This window comes from Phoxinus phoxinus (assembly GCF_949152265.1).
Source record: "Phoxinus phoxinus genome assembly, chromosome: 8".
Taxonomy (NCBI): domain Eukaryota; kingdom Metazoa; phylum Chordata; class Actinopteri; order Cypriniformes; family Leuciscidae; genus Phoxinus; species Phoxinus phoxinus.
This window is the reverse complement of record NC_136883.1, coordinates 12,441,487-12,461,836: the sequence shown is the minus strand read 5'-3', so window position 1 is coordinate 12,461,836 and position 20,350 is coordinate 12,441,487. Positions and strand designations below refer to the sequence as shown.

Sequence of the window (20,350 nt, the reverse complement as noted above, 5' to 3'; positions counted from 1 at the left end):
CTTACAGCTATCACAGACCTACAAAATCAAAAACATAATAGGTTGACCGCAAGAGTTGCCCATGTATTTTGTCACTAATATTTTTAAGATGCCGAGGCTTATTGAAAGGTCAGTTTCTGCCCCCCCCCCCTTTTTTTTTTCTTTTTTTGACATCTTGTTGAATCTTTGCATGATGTATAATTTGATTGCCAGTTAATTACCTGTATATTGAGTGAACTATATGCAACACTCCTCTAACGCAGGCAACGTTTGGTTTAGATGAAGGTCATCAAGCATTGTCCACATCTCAGGTTTGTTAATGTTTGTGTTAGCTTCCAAAAACACGTGTGATCGTGTAATCTTCTCTTTGTACTTGTTTCATCACCGTCCTCTTCACACAGTAAATAAGTGTGCAGTTCACAAACAGGGTGTGTAGTGATTTTTAACAGTTTGAGTTAAGCTAGGGCTGCACAAATAATCAAAAATATAATTGTGATTTATGTTTATGGCTGCCACGATTAGCTAATTGTAAACAGTTATCTTAAAGATTATAGCATACTATTTAGAACTACGGTAATCCATTTTTTTTTAGATTGTGTACTTTGCTCACTTTCAGTATATCATTTATTCACAGTTTGAATTTTTTTCTCATCCTGATAAGAGGACCATTTAGTTGTTGTCTTAGACTTAGAGTGTTTTCACACTAGGTCCTTTTAAGGGGTCTGAGCATGGTTTGCGAACACTTCACGATCTCAGACCCTTATAAATCGAACCAAACCAACATCTCGGGAGGTGGTCTGAGTTAGGTTTGCTAACGGTTTGTTAAAACATGCACTGTGAACACAAATCATTCTAGGAGTTTGTTCATTATATACCTTCGCACAAATTTGCTATACTGTTTCTACTGGCTGATCCCCCCCAAATTATTAATTCACGACATGCATTTGTCTGTTGTCATTCCAACCTCTTTCAAACTGTTAGATAGACTGTGAATACTTTGTTTGTAGATAGTACAACGAAGTAAAAGTAGAAATTGAAGAACCCACATTTAAATCGACTCTTAAAAGGATTTAGCAAATCCCCCAAAAACTTCTCAAGTAAATGTAACAGAATAAATGTTAAATGTAAACCCACCTCTGCTCTCCAGCCCATCTCGCTCAAATCGCTCCAAACCTCTGCCATTTGTTTTTGCTTGGTTTGTGCTGGTTTGTTCCGTTAAAACAAACACTGAAACAATTTTTCTTCCGCAGATATAACTTATAATTTGGGATCTGTGACGTCACTCTCCACCCCATTTCATCTAAGTCACAGTACACAAAACCGGTATCATTCGTTTGTGCTCAATTTGTGCCATTAAAATGGGCATTGTATTTATTTGTCCTCGTTAGAAATAACGGATATAATTCGGGAGCTGTGACGTCAGACTCCAAACCATGCCGTCCAAATCATTCTAAACAACTCAAACCGAGCACAAGCGAATGGCACCGGGAGTGATATCATACAACCATAAAATAATGTTCAATATCTCATACACCAAACCAGCACAAACGTTCGTTTTTATCACAGAGGTAAGTGAATGGGGTCGCATTTTGAAAGGGTATAGCCATCAGACATCAACCATTGTATTAGACTTGGTCCAAAAAGTATGAACTCAAAGAGGGTCTAAGACCAATAAGAGTTACTAATAAGAGATTTGGGTTCTTTTTCACTTGGTTCACCTCTTAGTCCACTACAAGGATCAGGTTTTTGTTCTACACTAATGATCAATAATGAGCAATTCATATTTTTTTCATTACCGTGCAGCCCTAGGTTAAGCCACATTTGTCTACTATGCCGACATGACACGCAGTTGTGCCGTGGGGTGCACTTTTGCTTTCTTGCTTGTATCTTCATGATCTGTCATCTTGTTTGTCAGAATGAGTCTGAGCGGCTGCAGACACAGGTTGTCAGCCTTCGCAGTCAGCAGATTAAAGACACAGAAAAGCATCAGCTGCTCATCACCGGACTGAACAAACAACTCCAAGGGTAAACTCTAAAATGAGCTTCTGGGGCGTTATTACTGAAACATTTCATGATTCTTATTTGTTTTGTAACTTTGTAATTCACTCATTTTTTTTGTTTAAAAGCCATAATTATTTCTTAACACATCTGTTGACAGACTGAGCAGCACACAGGAGTGTCTGGAGTCCTCGCTCATGGAAAAGGAGCACACGCTTGCCAGAACCTCAGAGAAACTGGAATGTATTGAGAGTCTGAGGGAGGCTTTAGAGACAAAAGAAAAACAACAGCAAGACGCCGCTGACAAACTTCTTCAAACTGAACACAATGTGGGTGAATGTGAACTGTATATAATGTGTGTATGTTTAACAAGATGACATGATCTATTTTGGGGACTCGTTTATATGATTGGATATTTATTGAGCTCCATTTCAGCAGTTGGTCACATATATTTTTAAGTTGACAATAAATGTCTAATAATTGCAATCTAAAAAAAAAAAAAACCTCCACCACTCAGGCAGAATTTAAATAATTTACTTTTGACATAGTTAACAACATTAACATAGGAATGTGATTTTACAAGCATTTTAGAGCTTTTAAAGACTTCCTTGCATTCAGCATCCATTTGAGTTTAAGAAAAAACACAATTTAGTACCGACCCAACCATCAAGATCAGTGTCGCACATTGAAGATATGACATGTGATTTTGACTACCTTGCTATGCAGCTGGCTGAAGTTAAAAAGACATGCAGCACCTTTGAGAAGGAAAACTCAGAGATGAAAGCAACTGTTGCAGAGCTGACACTCAAACTTAGTGTACTGAAAGACAAGGTAACATCTCAACGACATTATTGTTCTTGTCTTGAATGTTTGTTTGTTTTTATGTGCAAGTTTGACTATTATATTTCGACTATATATACAATCATTTCTTCTTTTAAAGTTCATTAACATGTCGTTACAATATTTTATTTTTTATTGTTTCAGATGCAGAAACAAGAGGCAACTATAGAATCATTACAGAGTGATCTGGCTCAAACAAACGATGATCTTGACAGACTGAACACCGCTCATATGGAAGAAAGAGCACAGCTGGTTCATGACTTGCAGAGCTGTGAGCGGGAAATTGATAGACTTCAAGATGTCATCACTGACAAGGACAAAGAAATTCTGGCTTTATCATCCATCACAGCAGAATATTCAGAGCAAATCCATGAATTAAAACAGGAAATTAAGCTCAATGAGGATGTGCTGAATAAAGTCGAACGGGATGTTCAAATCTTTAGAGACCCACAGCTTTCTGACCAACAGTTTTTTAATGTGTTAATACCTCAGCTGATTGAACAATTGAAGAGAACTGAAAGTGATCTAAAGGTAGCGAAAAAAGAAGGTGAGTCAAAGAGTGATGAAATTAAAGACTTCACAAAGCAAACAGACGACGATAAGAAAACAATTCATGATCTCCGCATGGAAATACAGAAGTTGAGTATGAATGTCAAAGATCACCTATTGGATGGAGAACAAGTGCATGAAGAAGAATTTGTCAAAGAGGAACGTAATAAATTGCTTGCTGAAGTCAGCAAACATAAAAGTGAGCTTTTGATGTTCTCTAGAAAGCTTGAGGAGCAGGTTGAATGTCAAGAGCAGCTTATGCAAGATGTCCAGGACAAGTCAAAGATAATATTCCTATTGGAGCAGAAACTGAAGGCTGTTCAAGAGGAGACAGTTGCAGAGAGGGATAGATTTAACACAGAACTCAAGATTCGAGATGAAGCTAAAGAAACCCTTGAGAAAGATTTGTCTGGAAAAATTGAGAGTTTTGAAACCGTGAACGATAACAACAAGGAACTTCAAGAATCACTTGAGCAGAATTTGGGGGAGCTTACAAGACAAAAGCAGCTTCTGGATAATGCTAAGGAGGAAATACAAGCTGTGCAAGATCAGAATTCCAACTTGCTTTTACAAGTCAAAAACCTCACTAATGACAATTGTCAATTAAAGAGGGAAATTGAGACTAGTGGCCAGTCTCTTTCTGATGTTTCAGATGAAAAGAAAAGGTTGGTAAGCAAAATATCTGAAGTTGAACTGCAGCTGTTAGAAAGTGTTAAAACAACAGAAGACTTGCAGATGGATAAGGAAGAGCTAGCTCTCAGAGAAACTGAATTGAACAAAGAACTTAAACAAAACAAGCAATTGATGGCTGAGATTTTGTTAGAAAAAGATTCCGCTGTCAGACTCAATGAGGCATTGAGTAGACAAACTCAACAATTACAAGAAATGTTTGAAGAGAAAACAAAGGAAATGTTTACACTGACGCAGGTTGTGTCTGAAATGAACTGCAAGGTCACATTAACTCTTAAAGAAAATGAAGAACTTTCTTCTAAAATCATCAGTCTTGATGAACAGAACAAATACCTTCAAAAACAAACAAATGAACAGATGAAGTCACTCACAGAAACAAAAAAGGAGAGAGAGACATTACAAAACAAAATCTTGATTTTTGAATCGCAAGATGTGGAAAACCGCAAAATCATAGAAGGTTTACTTAAGCAAAAGGAAGATTTGCTTTTGCAAGCAGAGGAATACAAAGTTATTCAACAGAAACAGCAGTCTGGAGCTGAGACCTTACAGGAAAAGTCTTCAGAATGTGCAGCCCTCTCACAATGTCTCAGGGAGACCAAAGAGGAAGTAGATCATCTTAGGAGAGAACTTGAATCCTCCACTTCTCAAGTCATTCAATACAAACATATTGTCCTCGAAAAAGAAAAGGTCTTAACAGACCAAAGTACACAAATGGAAACTTATCTGCACCAACTCAAGGATTTACAAAATAGTATATCCATACTTAAACAACAAGCTAATGAACATAAATCAGGCCTGACAGAGAAAGACACGCTGCTGCAGACAGAATCAAATACAAGTATTTTGCTTCAAAAGGAACTTAGTCATGAAAGAGAACTTGTTTTTACCCTTCAACAAGAGATACGCACTCTGAAAGTGGACTTGGAAGTAAAAGAAAGCACTTTAAGAGAAACAAATATTGAATGTCACAATCACTCAGAGGAATTGTACAAAAGAAATGAGTCACTGCTTTCACTAACTAGTCAGCTTGGTATTATGAATACAAATATTGATAAGCTTGAATCTGATCATGCAAATTTAAAACACACTTTAGAGATGCATTTGACTGAAAATGTAAGACTAAAAGAGGAATTGAGACAGAAACAAATAGAGGTTGTGGAATATCAGGATAGTTTTCAGGCAATGAATGACCAAAATATTGTAATTAAATCTGAACTGAAGAATTCAATGGAAGAAATATTTAGACAACGAGAGATAATCACTTCTCTACAAAATGAATTGGCTAGCAAAAGTGTGGAACTGACATCTTTGGCAGACCAGTTGAAATCGGAGCAATCTCATCTTGAAGCTTTACAACTCACTCTGCAGGAAAAAGAAAACGTTTTCAGAATGCAGGAGATGTATGTAAATCAGATGCAGGTCAAACTGTTGGAAAGTGAGGACCAAATCACTCAGAAAATAACAGTGATCTCTGAGCTACATGAAGAGACTCAGCATTTGCAGACAGCTTTGCAAGACAAAGATGTTTTGCTGTTAAATAAAGATAAAGAGTTTTCTCAGGTTAAGACTACGTTATTGGCACAATCAGAGGCATCTGAAGGCAGACTGCAATTAGAAATGGGTGTAATTGCTAAATTTCAGGGAGAATTACAGAACTTACAAGAGAAGAATAGCCATCTCATTAGCATCATTAATGAAAAGGATTCTTTATTGATGCAGGACAAAGAGAACTATCTGTGCTTGCAAGGTAGTTCATCAGAACTGGAAAACACCATTTCACAACTGAACTTTAAAATAGAGCAATTAACCTCAGAGATCACACAGCTCAGAGAAAAACATGCTGAGAAGGAACTAATCATATTTGCTGCTCAGTCACAAATGCAGAAACTGGATGAACTATACAAGAAACTTCAAGAGGAATATCATTTGACCAAACAGGAGTTGTTTAAAGTTATCAATGAAAAATCATTAATGGAAGAAGAGGTCTGTAAATTGGTCCTGGAAAAGGAAGAGATCTGCAGAAATTCCAGTTATCAGATTCAGAGAATTCAGGACCAGGTACAACACAAGTGGCAATCCAGCACCATGAATGAAGTGGAGGAAGATAAGACAATGGAGAGAGAGAAGCTACACATACTGGTTAGTGCTTAATTTAGTACCCTTACTGAGTTGAAATTCAAGAATAAGAAAAGAGTTAAAATTTCTAGAGTCTGAAAAGATTGACTTACTGTTCTTGACAAACACAAGCATAGAATACTCTTTTCTCTGCAACATTTAGATATTTTAAAACACGTTGATGTCTAAGGACAGGGAAGTTTAGTAATTGATGCAGGAGATCCTTTATTTTTGTCTAGCTCAGAAAAAGTTACAGCACAATGACCTAGATGCTTCTAGAAAGGGTAATTTTAAAAAAAAATACTCTAGAAACATAAGTAAAAATGTTCTGTGTATCTGCAGGAGTCCATGACTTTGAAGGGTAAAGATGTGTCTCCAGAACAGTTGCATAGCAATCTGCATCACTATCAGCTAGAGATCCAGCAAAGAGAATCTGGCCTCCAACAACTCAACATCAAGGTATGCATCCAAATGTTACATCTGAAAAACAAAATAATGTCTTATATTTATTGCCATGAATGGTTTTCCTAATATCTGTGCATGTATTATTTTCCATGTATGTGTACTAGTTGCAACGGGCAATTGAAGAAAAGGAAGAGGTGTCGACCCAGTTGACCACTGTTTCCAAGATGCTCAGAGATGCACAGCAGACTGTTAGTGAGCTCCAGAATCGCTGCTATTGGCTGGAGGGACAATGTCAAAACCAGTATTCACCCACACAGGTGACTAAATGTGTCTCTGTAAATGTGGATCTAAAATACTGTAAAATATCGGCTTCAAAGAACAATGTTTTGTTTTAAATAAATAATAAAATATATTCTTCTTCAATCACAGACAAGCTTAAAATGACCATGAAATCAAAATGAACAATTATTATTTGTATTTATCATAAGTTATTTATCTGTGCTCATACATTTTTTGTTATTATTAATTTGCCTTCATAATCTTTAATCAAAATAACATTCCCTTCCTCTTGCAACGACATCTCTTTTCTTGTTTGATAATGTGTTCATATCAATACTTGATGGACAAAATAAGGTCCCGCCCTACATTTTTCTTTGTTCGAAAAGCCGTTTCCCCAGCATGAAGGTAAGATCTTACGGATTTAATAATGAAACGTGTGCTTTGAAATTTTCCTCATGATAATTAAATTAAAGTTAATTAAACTTTCCGCAAAAACTGAAGTTCAAGCACAAAATTCTAAAGATGGCTGAGGACTTGTTTCTTGTTATATCACAAAAGGGAAGAAAAGACTACCGCAACATCTGTTTTATGCCGACTTAAAGTAATTACACTTTCTCTGCATATTCTCATACTATCTCATAGTTGCGTTGGATCTCCTCAGCGTAAAGGTTACGAGACCCATCTATCACTGTTTTCCATGTTCAGTTTCTGGAGTAAACATATAGGCTATAATTTGTGTGTTTACATAGCTTTTTATAAAAATGGCGGGTGCTGGTGTTTTGCGTGCGTTCGGCCAATCAGTGAACACTAACGTCACTGATAGTTCCTATTGTGCTGGTTTAGACCCTACTCTGAAGTAGGAGCTAAATGAGTTCTTCCAAAAGAGTTCCTAGAACTAAAATCGTTCCTAGTCCCTGCGGTGCGATTGCGCCAACATCCGGGTACTTTCGCCAATAGTTCTAGGTACTATGAAATGGTTCCTCCGGTGCGAAAGCCCCTAATGTTAATGTATTTGGCCTTGGAGGAACAGATACGCTGCTATGCTGCTGCTACTGCAGAGCAAGTACAGAGACTTGCTACTGCCAATACATTCACAGACATTGCTGTAAGCATGTGAGATGTAATGCTGGGGCTGTGCATAAAACAAACATGGAATAACCCCCATAGCAGATCTATACAGGTGGAGCTGGGGAAGGTGGAGGGTTTCTAAAAGCGAGTTTCATGCAGGAACTTTGTATTTACTATCAAATTCAAAACTGTTCATGTCTACTCCAGTAAGTGGAATATGTACTATAGGGCCTTGAAATAAAATGAGAATGTCTTTAAAAGGTGTAATTTCTGTTAATTTCTCAACAGGGTGCAGTCTATGCAGAAGTTCCACCAGGAGCACCTCAGGAGCCAATCTGTGCAAATTTCAACCCAGAGGGATCAGACAGTGGAGACCTGAGGATGAGGTTTGTTTGAGACATACAATGTTTGTAGATGACTCATGTTGTTAGATTTTTTTTTTGTAATACTCTTAAATGTTTTGCCCAGGCTAGCGGAGGCAGAGTTTCATCTGTCTCAGTTAAACTCTAGATTGGAAGAGGAGAGATCAAGGAGAGAGGCTGCAGAGGAAGCCATGCGGTTGACCGAACAGAGAGTTTTGAGGTACAAGAGAAAAGCTTTTTTAATTTTAAATCAGTGTTTGACACTGACTGCATGGCATTTGTTATTCTCAAAACTGTCAAAGAAAACTTTGTGGAAGTAAGAGTGTAATGCCTAAGGTTGACACAATACCACTTTTAAGAAAACAAGTACGAATTGTACTGGTTTCTATATTTTGGTATATAATTCGGTATATGATACCAAGTCATGTATGGAAAATATTCGTACTAAGTCGTACAGTGTTTATCATGTCAGGGCTGTAATGTTAACTTTTTTTTGCACATAGCACTGGTGCTACAGATGTTGAGATATTCCAGGAAATCCCGGATATGGACAAAGGCATCCAGTTATCGTTGTAGCAGAATAAAATCTATCTATAATTCATTGCTAATCGACATAGCCTTTATCATTTTATAGAGTACTATAAACAGGGGTGCACATAACTGGTGTGCATGTGTGGTAAAAATAAATGATGCTCACCAGAAAACATGGAGGGAAGCGCTTTTGAGTACCAACATTTTTGGGGGCAGGGACACATTTATTTACTCAAGTAGGATTTTTCTCCATCTCTGGTAAGATAGCAATCATGATGATAAGTGTATTCATTAATTATTAGGGGTGCAACGGATCGCAGTTGATCCGTGATCCATATGGACCAGGCCCTACGGTTCGGCGCGCATGTGATTTGCGGATTAACTGCTAAGTTTAACCATCATAGAGTGAAAGTTTATCATTTGGACGTGTTTTGTCTTGCTAATTTACACATTCAAACGATTTTAAACGCGGAAGAAGAGGCGAAAATTGGGACTTGTGCACGTTATCTGTGTTATATCTCATACGCATGAGAGAGAAAAAGAGAGTTGTGTTTCAGACAGCACTCGAACACCGAATTGATTCCTCTTTCGCATTTACCTGCGCTTGAATGGACACATACACACAAAATATGTCAAAATACCCGTCTCAACAAGTATTCTCGTGATGTAAATCCACTTCAGATCACGAAAGGAAGTTATTTCAAACACTTGATCAAATGTTTTTTTTTTTGTTAGACAACAAGATTGTCAAAACTTCTCATTACAAGTTTGGAAAGATTTTTGGAATTTTTCAAATGCGAGTCAAATTGAGTCATGTAATTCTTAGCACTTGCAGATATTAGCAGCATTTACTGCGAACCGTTTAATCTGCTCTGATCGCAGTGCTTTGCATGTATTTATTTAATTTAAAAAATAGCACCCTTTATTTCATTTTCGCACCACGCCAAAACGTGATTTCGGTTAAACATGCAGCCCTAGATCAACCTTACATACAACTCAACATGTTCATGATAAAATTTATTAGCTATTAGCACTGCTGCAATTTCTATACAAATGTTATCCCTTGCAGAAAGTTTTTTTTTTTCTTGTGGCGTTTTTGCCTTTTATTGGATTGGACAGTAAGAGGGGGGGACGGGATCAGGAAAGGTCCACGAGCCGGGACTCGAACTCGGGTCGCCCGAAGCACAACAGGGCTTTTATTTCTTTAAATTTACAGATAAGAGCATCTGCAAATGTTAGCACAATATGACTATGATCATTTTCTTATAGGAAATATGTTGTTTGCCCCGAGATACTTTTACTGTTAGGTTAAAAATGTGGCCTGTGCAGTGGTGAATAGCCTGGCCAAGAAGGTCACAGGTGAACGTGCTTTGGGACTGACTGAAAGTGGCATCCGCTGATGCTTGGGGAATGAGCTCACCTTCCTCTAATGGGAATGCGCTTTATATGTCTGTTTTCTTTAGACTCAGTGGTGTCAGCTGATTCTCATTCCAAGGGGTGTGTGACTCGAGCCATGTCTTTCCCATTTGTCTCAATGTGGCATATTTTTCCGACTAATCAACATTGAAATTTGAAGACATTTTTGATTATCAGTTTTAATCTGTTTTACTTATTGCAGTCCTGATATATAATAAGGAAAATTACTGCAACGACTGTTAAGACTAAAATGCTTGTGGGAAGAATTTATTGAATGTGGTAGTGTTGCTCTAGCTCTTCAGTGCTACAACTCATCTGGGCTGAGCTTCCTGACTGCTATTAAGTTAATGAATTGCCTCATTGCAAAAATTGTCACTTTGCTGGTCCTTTGCCTTTTGCTTCTCTCTACTCAAGCTTGATTAGATGGCTTTCTTAGATGGCTAGTACAGGGGCATCTCTTGTTTCCTCTGTTTTCAATGGATAACACACCGGGGAATGCTTACTATCTCATCTTGCACAAGGGAGGCAGGGCCTTGTAGCATTCAACCCAGTCTTGCATGAATTAGTATAAGAAGCTTAGCATGCTGCAGCAGGTCGATAGGGAGGCTTACCAGATTGAAACATTGATCAGCGAATGTACATATAACACCTACATTTGTTAAAAGGACGCACAAAAACTAGCCCACCACCATGTCACACCAGCACATTTGATGTTCCATAAGAACCAATGAGTTTTTTTTCTTGTGCATCAAGCAAGTAAGATTGAGCTTCTGTTTATGTTCTCTGAGCCCTGCTCATCTTTAAACCACTCGATTCATATGGATTTATTTTACATTCTCTTTAAGAATGTTTTGAACCGTCAAGTTTTGGGTGAAACATCTTTCATTGGAGGGACAAAAATCTCTCAGATTTTATGAAATTTTACGGCTTCAAGTAGTTGATTAATATTGGTTATGTCACTGATTTGAGTAGGCTATTGCATATAGGTTATAGTATGCATACAGACTGACTGACGATTAGCATTTCGATGGTGTTTGCAGCCTTGGACCTGCATGCGAGTAATGGACATCAAGTTTTTGTTTGAAAGAACATTTATTGACAAAGCGTGGACAAATATGCACTACTTGTTCAAGCTCAGTTAATTTCATTCGGGTTGGGGTGTCAGTGGCACAATGGTATATGTATGGTTTGGAATGCTATTGCTTTTATTGCCTTTTTGAAAGTTGGTATTGCATTTTATCTAGAGTACTGCGTCTCACCACTTGGAATGTCAAGGAGTTAGGCCATCCAATTAAAAGAAGAAATGTCTAAACTTGGGGCAGAGAAATGTGATGTTGTGTTTCTTCAAGAAACTCGCCTGTTACAGAAGGAACCAGAGAAGCTAATGGGGGGATGGGTTGGTGAAATATTCTATAATGAGGGAATGTTTATGCACCAAATAGGAATGATCCAGCTTTCTTTGTAAATTTGGAGGGCATGTTATATGCAGCTAGGCAGTACAATATTGTTTTAGGTAGGGATATGAATTTGGTGTTTGACCCAGTGCTTGATCAGAGTAGTTTGTTTAGATGTAATGTGTCCAAAGCTAGTGTAAAATTAACAAATATGTGCAAAGCTTTTGGATTAGTAGACATTTGTTGACTTTTGAATCCGGATGTAAGAGATTATATATTTTATTCTGCTTCTCATCAGATGTACTCTAGAATTTATTATTATTTTATATCAAAATCTCATCTCTTTATCTACCCGCTGGTTCCATCATTATTTCATATCTTGCTTGAAATTCCTGAAATTAAAATACATGTATATTAAGGGGAAAATATGGCAACTGCGCCCTCTGCAGGAACTCTTTGGGAAGCATTGAAGAATGTGTTAAAGTATTATTTCACTTCAGAATTTAAATTTCCTGATAATTTACTCAGCCCCACATCATCCAAGATCTTCATGTCTTTAAGTCGAAAATAAATTTAGGTTTTTGAGGAAAACATTCCAGGATTTTTCCAGGAAGGTAAACGTGGTTACATAATGCATGACAAATAGCAGAGCTAGTGCAAGATGAGAATGACTAGAAAATGACTGTTCGTTTCGCTAGATAAAACCCTTATTCCTCGGCTGGGATCGTGTAAAGACCTTTGAAGCTGCATTGAAACTGCAATTTGGACCTTCAAACGTATTGAAGTCCACTATATGGAGAAAAATCCTGGAATGTTTTCCTCAAAAACGCTAAATTTCTTTTCGACTTAAGAAAGAAAGACATGACCATCTTGGATGATGTGGGGGTGAGTAAATTATCAGGAAATTTTAATTCTGAATTGAAATAGCCCTTTAAGGGGTTATATTATTCAGTGTGCATCATATATTTAAAAAAATGACATTAAAGATCTGGCAAATTTAAAAAGAGAAATCAAAAAGAGGGAATTCGAGATGATGAAAGACTAAGTTAACCCAAGTTAACAGAAGAGCAGAGACGGGAACTTGATTCTCCTATTATAATGAATGAAATGTGGAGGTTATCAGGTCCCTGCCTTCCTCTGTCTCCGGGGCCAGATGGCTTTACTGCTGAACTGCTGAACTTTTAAGTGCTACACTGCTGAAGTGTCTCCATTACTGCTTAACATGTATGAGTTATAATAAAGGTGAGTTGCTGCCCACCCTGTCACAAGCGTTAATAAAGATCCAACTGAATGTAAGCGCTATTGCCCCAATCTATTTGATTCCTGTGGATGTAAAATCTAAAATCCTGGCAAACAGGCTGGACAGTGTAATTACTTCCTTAGTTCATGGGGATCAGGTGGGTTTTATACTTGGGAGAACTGGGGCGGATAATATTAGGAGACTTGATAATATTATGTGGACAGTGGCTGATTTGAACAAGAAGCTTTTGACCACGTGGAATGGGGTTATTTATTTGAGACATTAAAAACCTTTGGCTTTAGGGGTGTTTTTTTTATTTTATTTATGGATAAAGTTACTGTACATGCATCCCCAAGCTGCGGATCAGACCAATGGGCAGAACTCTTATTTTACGTTGGCAAGAGGGACCTGGCAAGGTTCTCCATTATCCCCTCTGTGTTGTTCTGCTTGGCTTGAGAACCACGTGCAGCAGCTATAACAGCAAGTACAGACTTTCCTGGGGTTTCTGTAGGGGGAACAGTTCACAAATTCATGTTGTATGCAGATGACATACTGCTGTTTTGGATTGTATTTTAATTGATAGATACTCAGATTATTGAGATTATTGATTGACTGTATTGTCTATCTTTGTCTTGTGTGTTGTCTTGATTTTCTGTTGATGCTGTAACACTTTAATTTCCCTTGGGGATCAAAAAAGGAAGTCAAAGTCGTTTGTTTCAAAGCCCCAGAGGTCTTCCAAGAATTAACTATTTACTAGAGGTAGAGGACATGAGGCATCAGTATAGATTGCTAATGGATAAAGTAGGTTGTAGTTTCCTTTCTGCCCTTGCTCTCTGGTCTGGAGCAAGGATTGGAATGTCTCAGTTAGTGATGAAGACTGGATCAGAATATGGAGAAATTATAAAGTAACGCCAATTTGGGATTACGACTTATCCAGTTTAAAATATTGAATCGTTTTTATTGGACCCAGTGCAGGTTATTTAGGCTCAGCCTGAATGCTGGCGATGTGAGAGGGAGGACGGAGACCTGATGCATACAAATACAATAATTTTGGTCTAAGATTAATAACTATATTCAAGAGGTGTCAGAATGTTGCTTTCCATTCTGTCCAGGTTTTTATGTCCTTGGAGAGCCATCTTTTCTAAGGCCTGATGTAGAGACAACTGAATGGATTCAAATAAGTTTTATGATTGGGAGACAAATTATTATGAGAAGTTGGCGGTCACCAGGTTCGCTATCTTTTCAAGAATGGGTTACAGAATTGGGCATATGAAGGCATACAGATTACTTGTGAAAGAAAATTAGGTTTATAGGAGAAAGTGGGGCAGATACTTGACATTTATTGAGGGATGACCTGGTGGGGAGACACATTTTAAGGGTCTCTTTAATGTATCTGGTGAATAACTCTTTGACAGTGTTATTTTAATTATTTTTCCTTTTTTTTAATTTTTTTATAATTTTTTTATTGTTTCTTGCTGATGTATTTTAGCAATCTTCATGCAGATGTTTAGCGAAGCCTATGTTTGGAGAATGAATATAATGAATGAAGAGAAAATAAAAAAGTGTGAATCACAAATACATACTGTATACCATACTGTATATATGTATATCTTAATTTGTGTTCCGAAGAGGAATGAAAGTCTTATGGGTTTAAAACAACAATAGGGTGAGTAATTGATAAAATAATTTTTATTTTTGGGTGAACTATCCCTTTAATGGCTGCTGTACTGTATCTTCACACTTGATCATTGACAAGTTCATGACAGTGGCAGTTCTGTTTAAGGTGTTGTGATGAGGCGGCCCAAACTTTTCATGTAGTGTGGCCATTGTGTCTGAATCTGAATAATACTGTAATGTTGTGGAGACAGATATGGCTCTTGTGCTTGCAGTCCTTGCAGTCTTTGTGCAGAATGAATGGTGAAAAAAATTAAACATTACTGGTCACTAGGTGATGATTTGATGAAAGGCGGTACTTGTCCTGAGAAGTTTGACCAACTGATGGTGACGCATTGAAAGTAGGGATGCACTGATACCACTTTTTCCAGAACAACTCCGATACCGATACTTAAATTTTTGGCACTTGCCGCTACCAATAGCGATACTTGTATTTTCACTGCATTTTTAATAGAGTAGAGAAAGTAAAAGAATATGAATCATATTAGTTGGCTTAATTTGTTTAGTAAATATATATTTCCTTTAGTTATTTTCATGCTTAAGCATGTTAAAATGTATTGTACAATTTTCTTTTACTTTCACTGTTCTTTATATTGCTCTATCATATTTGATCTTTCATTTAATTGCATATTTAGAGCTGAAGGATTGGGTCAGTGGTTTAAATATTTAGATACTAGTGAAATATCACAATTCTTTATTCCAATTTTGATAGCAAAAAATACCAGCCCGCATAATGTAAATTTGAAACATTATTGAAGACAAGTATTAAATAGTCAGTAATAAAATAAGAACAAATTACTAATAGAACAAATAAATACAATAGAATAAAGAAAACCTACAAATGAAATAAACATTTTCAGGTAGGTCTAACAGTAGTTTGCAGGTACATAATTTGAATAAAGTAATCACTTGTGAAATAATACTGCATATTCACCAATGTATAAATTATAAATTAATCTTTATAAAGTTGCAAAAGTAATTCAGTCAATAGCAGTGAATGATTACACAAAATTGCCGGATGAGTGATTGCCGGATCCAGGCCGTATCCAGATCTGACGAAGGACTATGGAAGTAAAATAATGCCAAATGTTTTTGAAACCAAAAGCTTGTTGAATTGCACTACTTGAAAAAAAATGCATTGCATTAACCATGCTTGCATTTTAATGCATTGTATTTTTAGGACTTGCATTTTTTTTATTGGCTCAAATTTGACATGGTTGAATATTTAAGCTGTGAATATTTCAATTCAAAACATTTCAAACACATTTTCATTTTTAAAAATTCAATAATCCATATTCACCTTTCATATTTCACTTCCAAAATATTCAAACTGTTTAAAAATAAAACCTTTAATATTCAACAGGCAATTTTCGGTCCATTTTATTTCGCTTTACAAATTCGCTTCCACAAATTCAAACAGTTTTAAGGTCAACATCAAATTGGATTTCATCACTTGACTTGACAAAAACACAGCAACAGGTTTATTAGGCTGCTGTCCCTTTAAGACTGAATGCACAGGACCAATATAGCCCATTCTACTGTACATACGTTTTCTTTGTTTACGTTCATTCATATATAACTGACTATGTTTGCCAGGATACTCGCCAAGATGGACGTTTTATATAATTTTGTGTAAATTTGTCAGTTCAAGCGCAAGACATATTCAATTCGTGCGTTGCAGCTTTCAGGGCGCTCTTCGGATGTTTGCATTCATTTGCATTCAAATAATGCAACCGAGTTTGTTTCCAGAAGAAAATAGCATCACAGTCCAGCTTAAGTAAGTTCAGTGAAGTTTCATTTTTGGCAAGATGACACAGTGGCAAGGAACAAAACTCTTGGGAGAACCCAGGCTCAGTCGGGGGCCAGTTCTCCTCTGGCCAACAAACAAACAGTGTATGATTATGATTCAGGCAGCATCATATATAATATACATTATATACATAAGCAGTTGTATCTAAACATTTTATAGGTAGCTTTGCTGTGCTAGTGTTTTATACACCATTTTAATTTAGTTTTTTGTGTTTGTTTCAGCATGGAGTCAAAACAATCATGGAATTCTCAAAGGGACTTTAGTATTCAGCTGGAAACAGAGGAGCAACAGTATGAAGATCTTATTCTTCGGCCAAGCCGGCACACGTTCTTGCACAAGGTACTGAATATCAGTCAAGTCGCCTTTATTTATATAGTGCTTTATACAATAACAGATTTTATTTTAAACAGCAGCTTCACAGTAATGAACGGGGAAAAAACGATCAATGATGCAAACTTCATCATCAGATATGAGACAAATTCAAATTCTGTTGTAAGGCAGCTCTACGAAAAACAATAGTGTCATTATTCAGCTTAAGTCAGTTCAGTCCAGTTTAATAACTGTAAAGTTCAAAACTACAAATGCAATAAAAAATATGATAAACTTTTTTCAGCCTGCCCTGTCAACGATCACTCTTTGGTTTTCCTTGGTTGTGTATCATTTGAGTAGTCAGAAAGTGTTTGTCTTTAATTGTGATTTAGATGAAGATCAGAGTACATATTATGAGTAATCATTGCAGAAATCCAGGTAATTCCAGAGGTTTACTAACTTTTTGGGACTGTACTTCCTGAATATAAATCTACACATTTGCTTACAAGTGAACTCCCATGCTGTTCAGTATCAGTTTTGAGTGTGCCTAAATTTTAAGCTGTGCTTTGCAATCTGGTGTTTTTTAGATGAAGAGTGGGGTTCATCTGGGCCAGCGGTGGCTCAAAGGAAGGAGCATATTCTGCTGTTCCAAACTACTGACATCCAGGGGAAAGTCACGCTACATTTTCATTGGCTACCTTCTTATGCTTCATGTGCTGGTTTTCGTGTGCCTCAGTTGGTCTCTTTAGAGAACAATTGTCATCAGAATCACATCTGCACAAATTGTTGTAAGCAGAGTAAAAGAATTCCCACAATCCAAACAAAACACTTTCTGTTATGCATAAAATAAACAGTGTAAGAATGTCTATATAGTTGCTCACTCAAATGGTGTGAATCAGAATGGTGAACTGTGGTTTACTTCAACCTTGAACTGAATCTTACTGGTCATACTGGTTACATAATAGACGTTAACACCAGCATTTATAATGGAGAGACCTCATGTACATTGACAGGTACTCAGAATGACATTAGACGTTTATCTGATGTTATGGCTATGCACTGAAATCTTAAATTTACTTTAGCCATTATGTTTTATCATTCTAAGTTATTTCATGTTGTATGTGTCAGAGAGAATATTGAGTTAATGTTTTATTAGTATGCTAAATGTGCGTAACTTTTAGCAGCCATTATAAGCAAGGAGACAAGCATTGTGAGAAGCTTTACATATATTTTACTATGAATCTGATTATTGCAATGCAGAAACACTGGAATTGAAGCATGGTTTCTTTTGAGGGTTAATTGTTTGTGGAATTTACTTGTATAAAACTGATTTTTTTTTTTTTTTTGTAGAGCCAAGATGTAATATTATTTTGCTGTCACACTACCCTGTTGTGCAATACAATCTATAATTGGAGTGATATGAGGAAAAAGAGTGAATGTTTGTTGAATTAAACTACTGAGATCTTCCATGTTGTCTGGTTTACTCTTATATGCACACATTTTGTTGTTTCATTTACATAAGCAGTAAGATTTTTGCTATTAATAAAGATTTAAGACACATTTAGTGGCTTTCAATTAAATTGTTTGAAATATATTTATTTTCATTAATATAATGATAGAGTCCTATTATTAATATCAGTACAGCTGCAAATATTTGTGCAACTCATTGACAATGCTCATCATTCCAGTATGCTAGTGCTTATCTGTGTAAGAAATTCATCGATATGCTTATTGAGGACTGTTGGAACAATTCAGTATGGTTCTGGAGAGGCAGTCACTTGTACTCAATACATATCTGTACCATTTGTTTCACATGACATGTGCTTCTCACTGTTATTTATTAACTTTTGGGTTCTAATCAATTTGATGACAGTGCAATGACTGCAGCCCTTTAGTACGAAGTTGAAACCCCTTTAGTAGCAATTACAACCGCAAGTCTTGATGCGACAAGCTTTGCACACCTAGATTTGTATCTCCAGAGATGTTTGTTTTTGAGTTATGAGATGTTGAGTTATAATATCTGCAGGTCCTGCCACTGCTAAGAAACCGTCCATATCATTGTGACTGACAAAACTGCAATGCCTTGTAACTGGTAAGGTTAAGTAGATTTTACTGGGTGTATTTTAATTGGATTTTAAAATGAAAATAATGTTCCTAAAGGCACATTATCTGGCTAAGGTTGTGCCATAGACTGTAAAAAAAAATAGGTTGTGCCCCTAATCTCTGTGATTGGGCAAGAACAAAGACTACTCTTAAGACTATTTTATAAGGTTCCATAAGGTTCCACAGCATTAATACTTGATTGTTTGGTTTTTATTTGTATCTACCTGGCTGGTCACATAACCTCTATTAGTGTTTTACATTAAAAAATATATATAGTCATGAAAGTCATGTCAATTACTTAGGTACTTAAAAAAAATATTGACATATAACATGCACACACAATGAGAGGTGGATAAATAATTAGATTTTTTAATGTCACAGATACACATTAAGCCATTGACAAGTTTTAACAATAAAGTAGGAACCTTTAAAATCTAAGATACAGAACCAATATATATGCCCAAACATTTTATTAAAAGGTAAACAAGGAAACATGAGTTCCCTTTCGAATAGGAACTCTCACTGTGTCCTATAGGACACTAATGGGGAACGCCTCAGCGTGACCTGTGTTTGAAGCAAGCCACACCACAGACCTGGCTCTCCGGGGAACTAAACAGACTGCTGCCACGATCGGTAGATAGATGGCAGCGATGGTAGCCACCGAGAGGCACCTGTGGGTGAACATTGCACCCACAGGTGCCCAAAGATTCAGCATTGGGGAGAAAGAGGGCCAGAAGGCCAGCATTGCTGCTCGGGCCCCTCCTCCACCAAGGAGCAGGTCATGCAGGAGTTGAGGAAAAAGAAACAAGCTCTGAGGGAACTGATCAAGTCTAGAAGCGAACATTGTTCTGGAACCGGCAGATGCAGATCTTACATCTTCTCTCTCTTTTTTTTATAGGTTGTTTTATAGGTTTTAAACTAGCGTTGTAGGCCTCCTCTCATTTTGAGAGCCATTCTTTATGAGGCTTCCACTCTTCGTGTAAACAGGTGTGAGCATTGTTAGGTTTCCTCTCTGGGATGAGAGTAATTTTGCTGAGATCTCTTTTCCCCATGGCTTCGTTAGTAGCTATGTTAAATAGGATTAAAAGCTATTTTTAAGAGGAGAAGTAGCTTTGAGTTTTAGGCTCTCTTTTGAGCCTCCTCTATCTAGTTAGTTGCCTCCGCTCCCCGGAGCTCCTTAGTGACTATATTTCCTGACAACTTCCAAGTTATGTGACTACCTTGTCTTGTGATAATTTTAATTATGAGCCTCCTCTCTTTTTTGAGAGTCGTTCTGCTGAGGCTACCACCATCTAGAGCTCCGCACACACAATAACTAAAGGTGCATAATCTTTTTAGAGCCTCCTCAGCCTAGATTGCCCAAGAGTAGTTTTTAGTGTGCTGTCCTTGGGTAATACTTGGAGTTGTAGGCTTTAATAGCCTCCTCAGTTAACTGCCTCTAGGGTCCCTAGAGTCCCTTGCTCCCCAGAGCTCTAATTATGTATTTTTACCTGTGAGTCTCTTTAGTGGAATTATCTGTATGGATAGATCATATCTCCTCTCTCTTAAGAGAGTAATTCTGCTGATGTTACTGCTCTTAGAGCTTCAC

The 20,350-nt window shown here is 37.0% G+C and overlaps 1 protein-coding gene across 6 annotated transcripts in view; it reads left to right on the top strand.

Annotated features, from left to right (window-relative positions):
- The window catches only part of LOC307003155 (uncharacterized protein), a 38,384-nt gene extending 20,152 nt beyond the window's left edge, over positions 1-18,232 (top strand). For 5 of the 6 annotated variants that reach the window (XM_079621311.1, XM_079621308.1, XM_079621309.1 and 2 more), the window contains exons 12-21: positions 1,895-2,004; positions 2,138-2,306; positions 2,704-2,808; positions 2,962-6,195; positions 6,514-6,630; positions 6,741-6,893; positions 8,212-8,309; positions 8,392-8,505; positions 16,572-16,689; positions 17,247-18,232. In XM_079621311.1, coding sequence (XP_079477437.1) covers positions 1,895-2,004; positions 2,138-2,306; positions 2,704-2,808; positions 2,962-6,195; positions 6,514-6,630; positions 6,741-6,893; positions 8,212-8,309; positions 8,392-8,505; positions 16,572-16,689; positions 17,247-17,408 — 4,380 coding nt within the window. In that variant the 3' untranslated portion in view covers positions 17,409-18,232. Of the gene's footprint in view, positions 1-242; positions 291-1,894; positions 2,005-2,137; positions 2,307-2,703; positions 2,809-2,961; positions 6,196-6,513; positions 6,631-6,740; positions 6,894-8,211; positions 8,310-8,391; positions 8,506-16,571; positions 16,690-17,246 lie in introns of all 6 variants that reach the window. The other variant, XM_079621306.1, reaches the window with a different exon arrangement.
- The last annotated feature ends 2,118 nt before the right edge of the window (positions 18,233-20,350 follow it).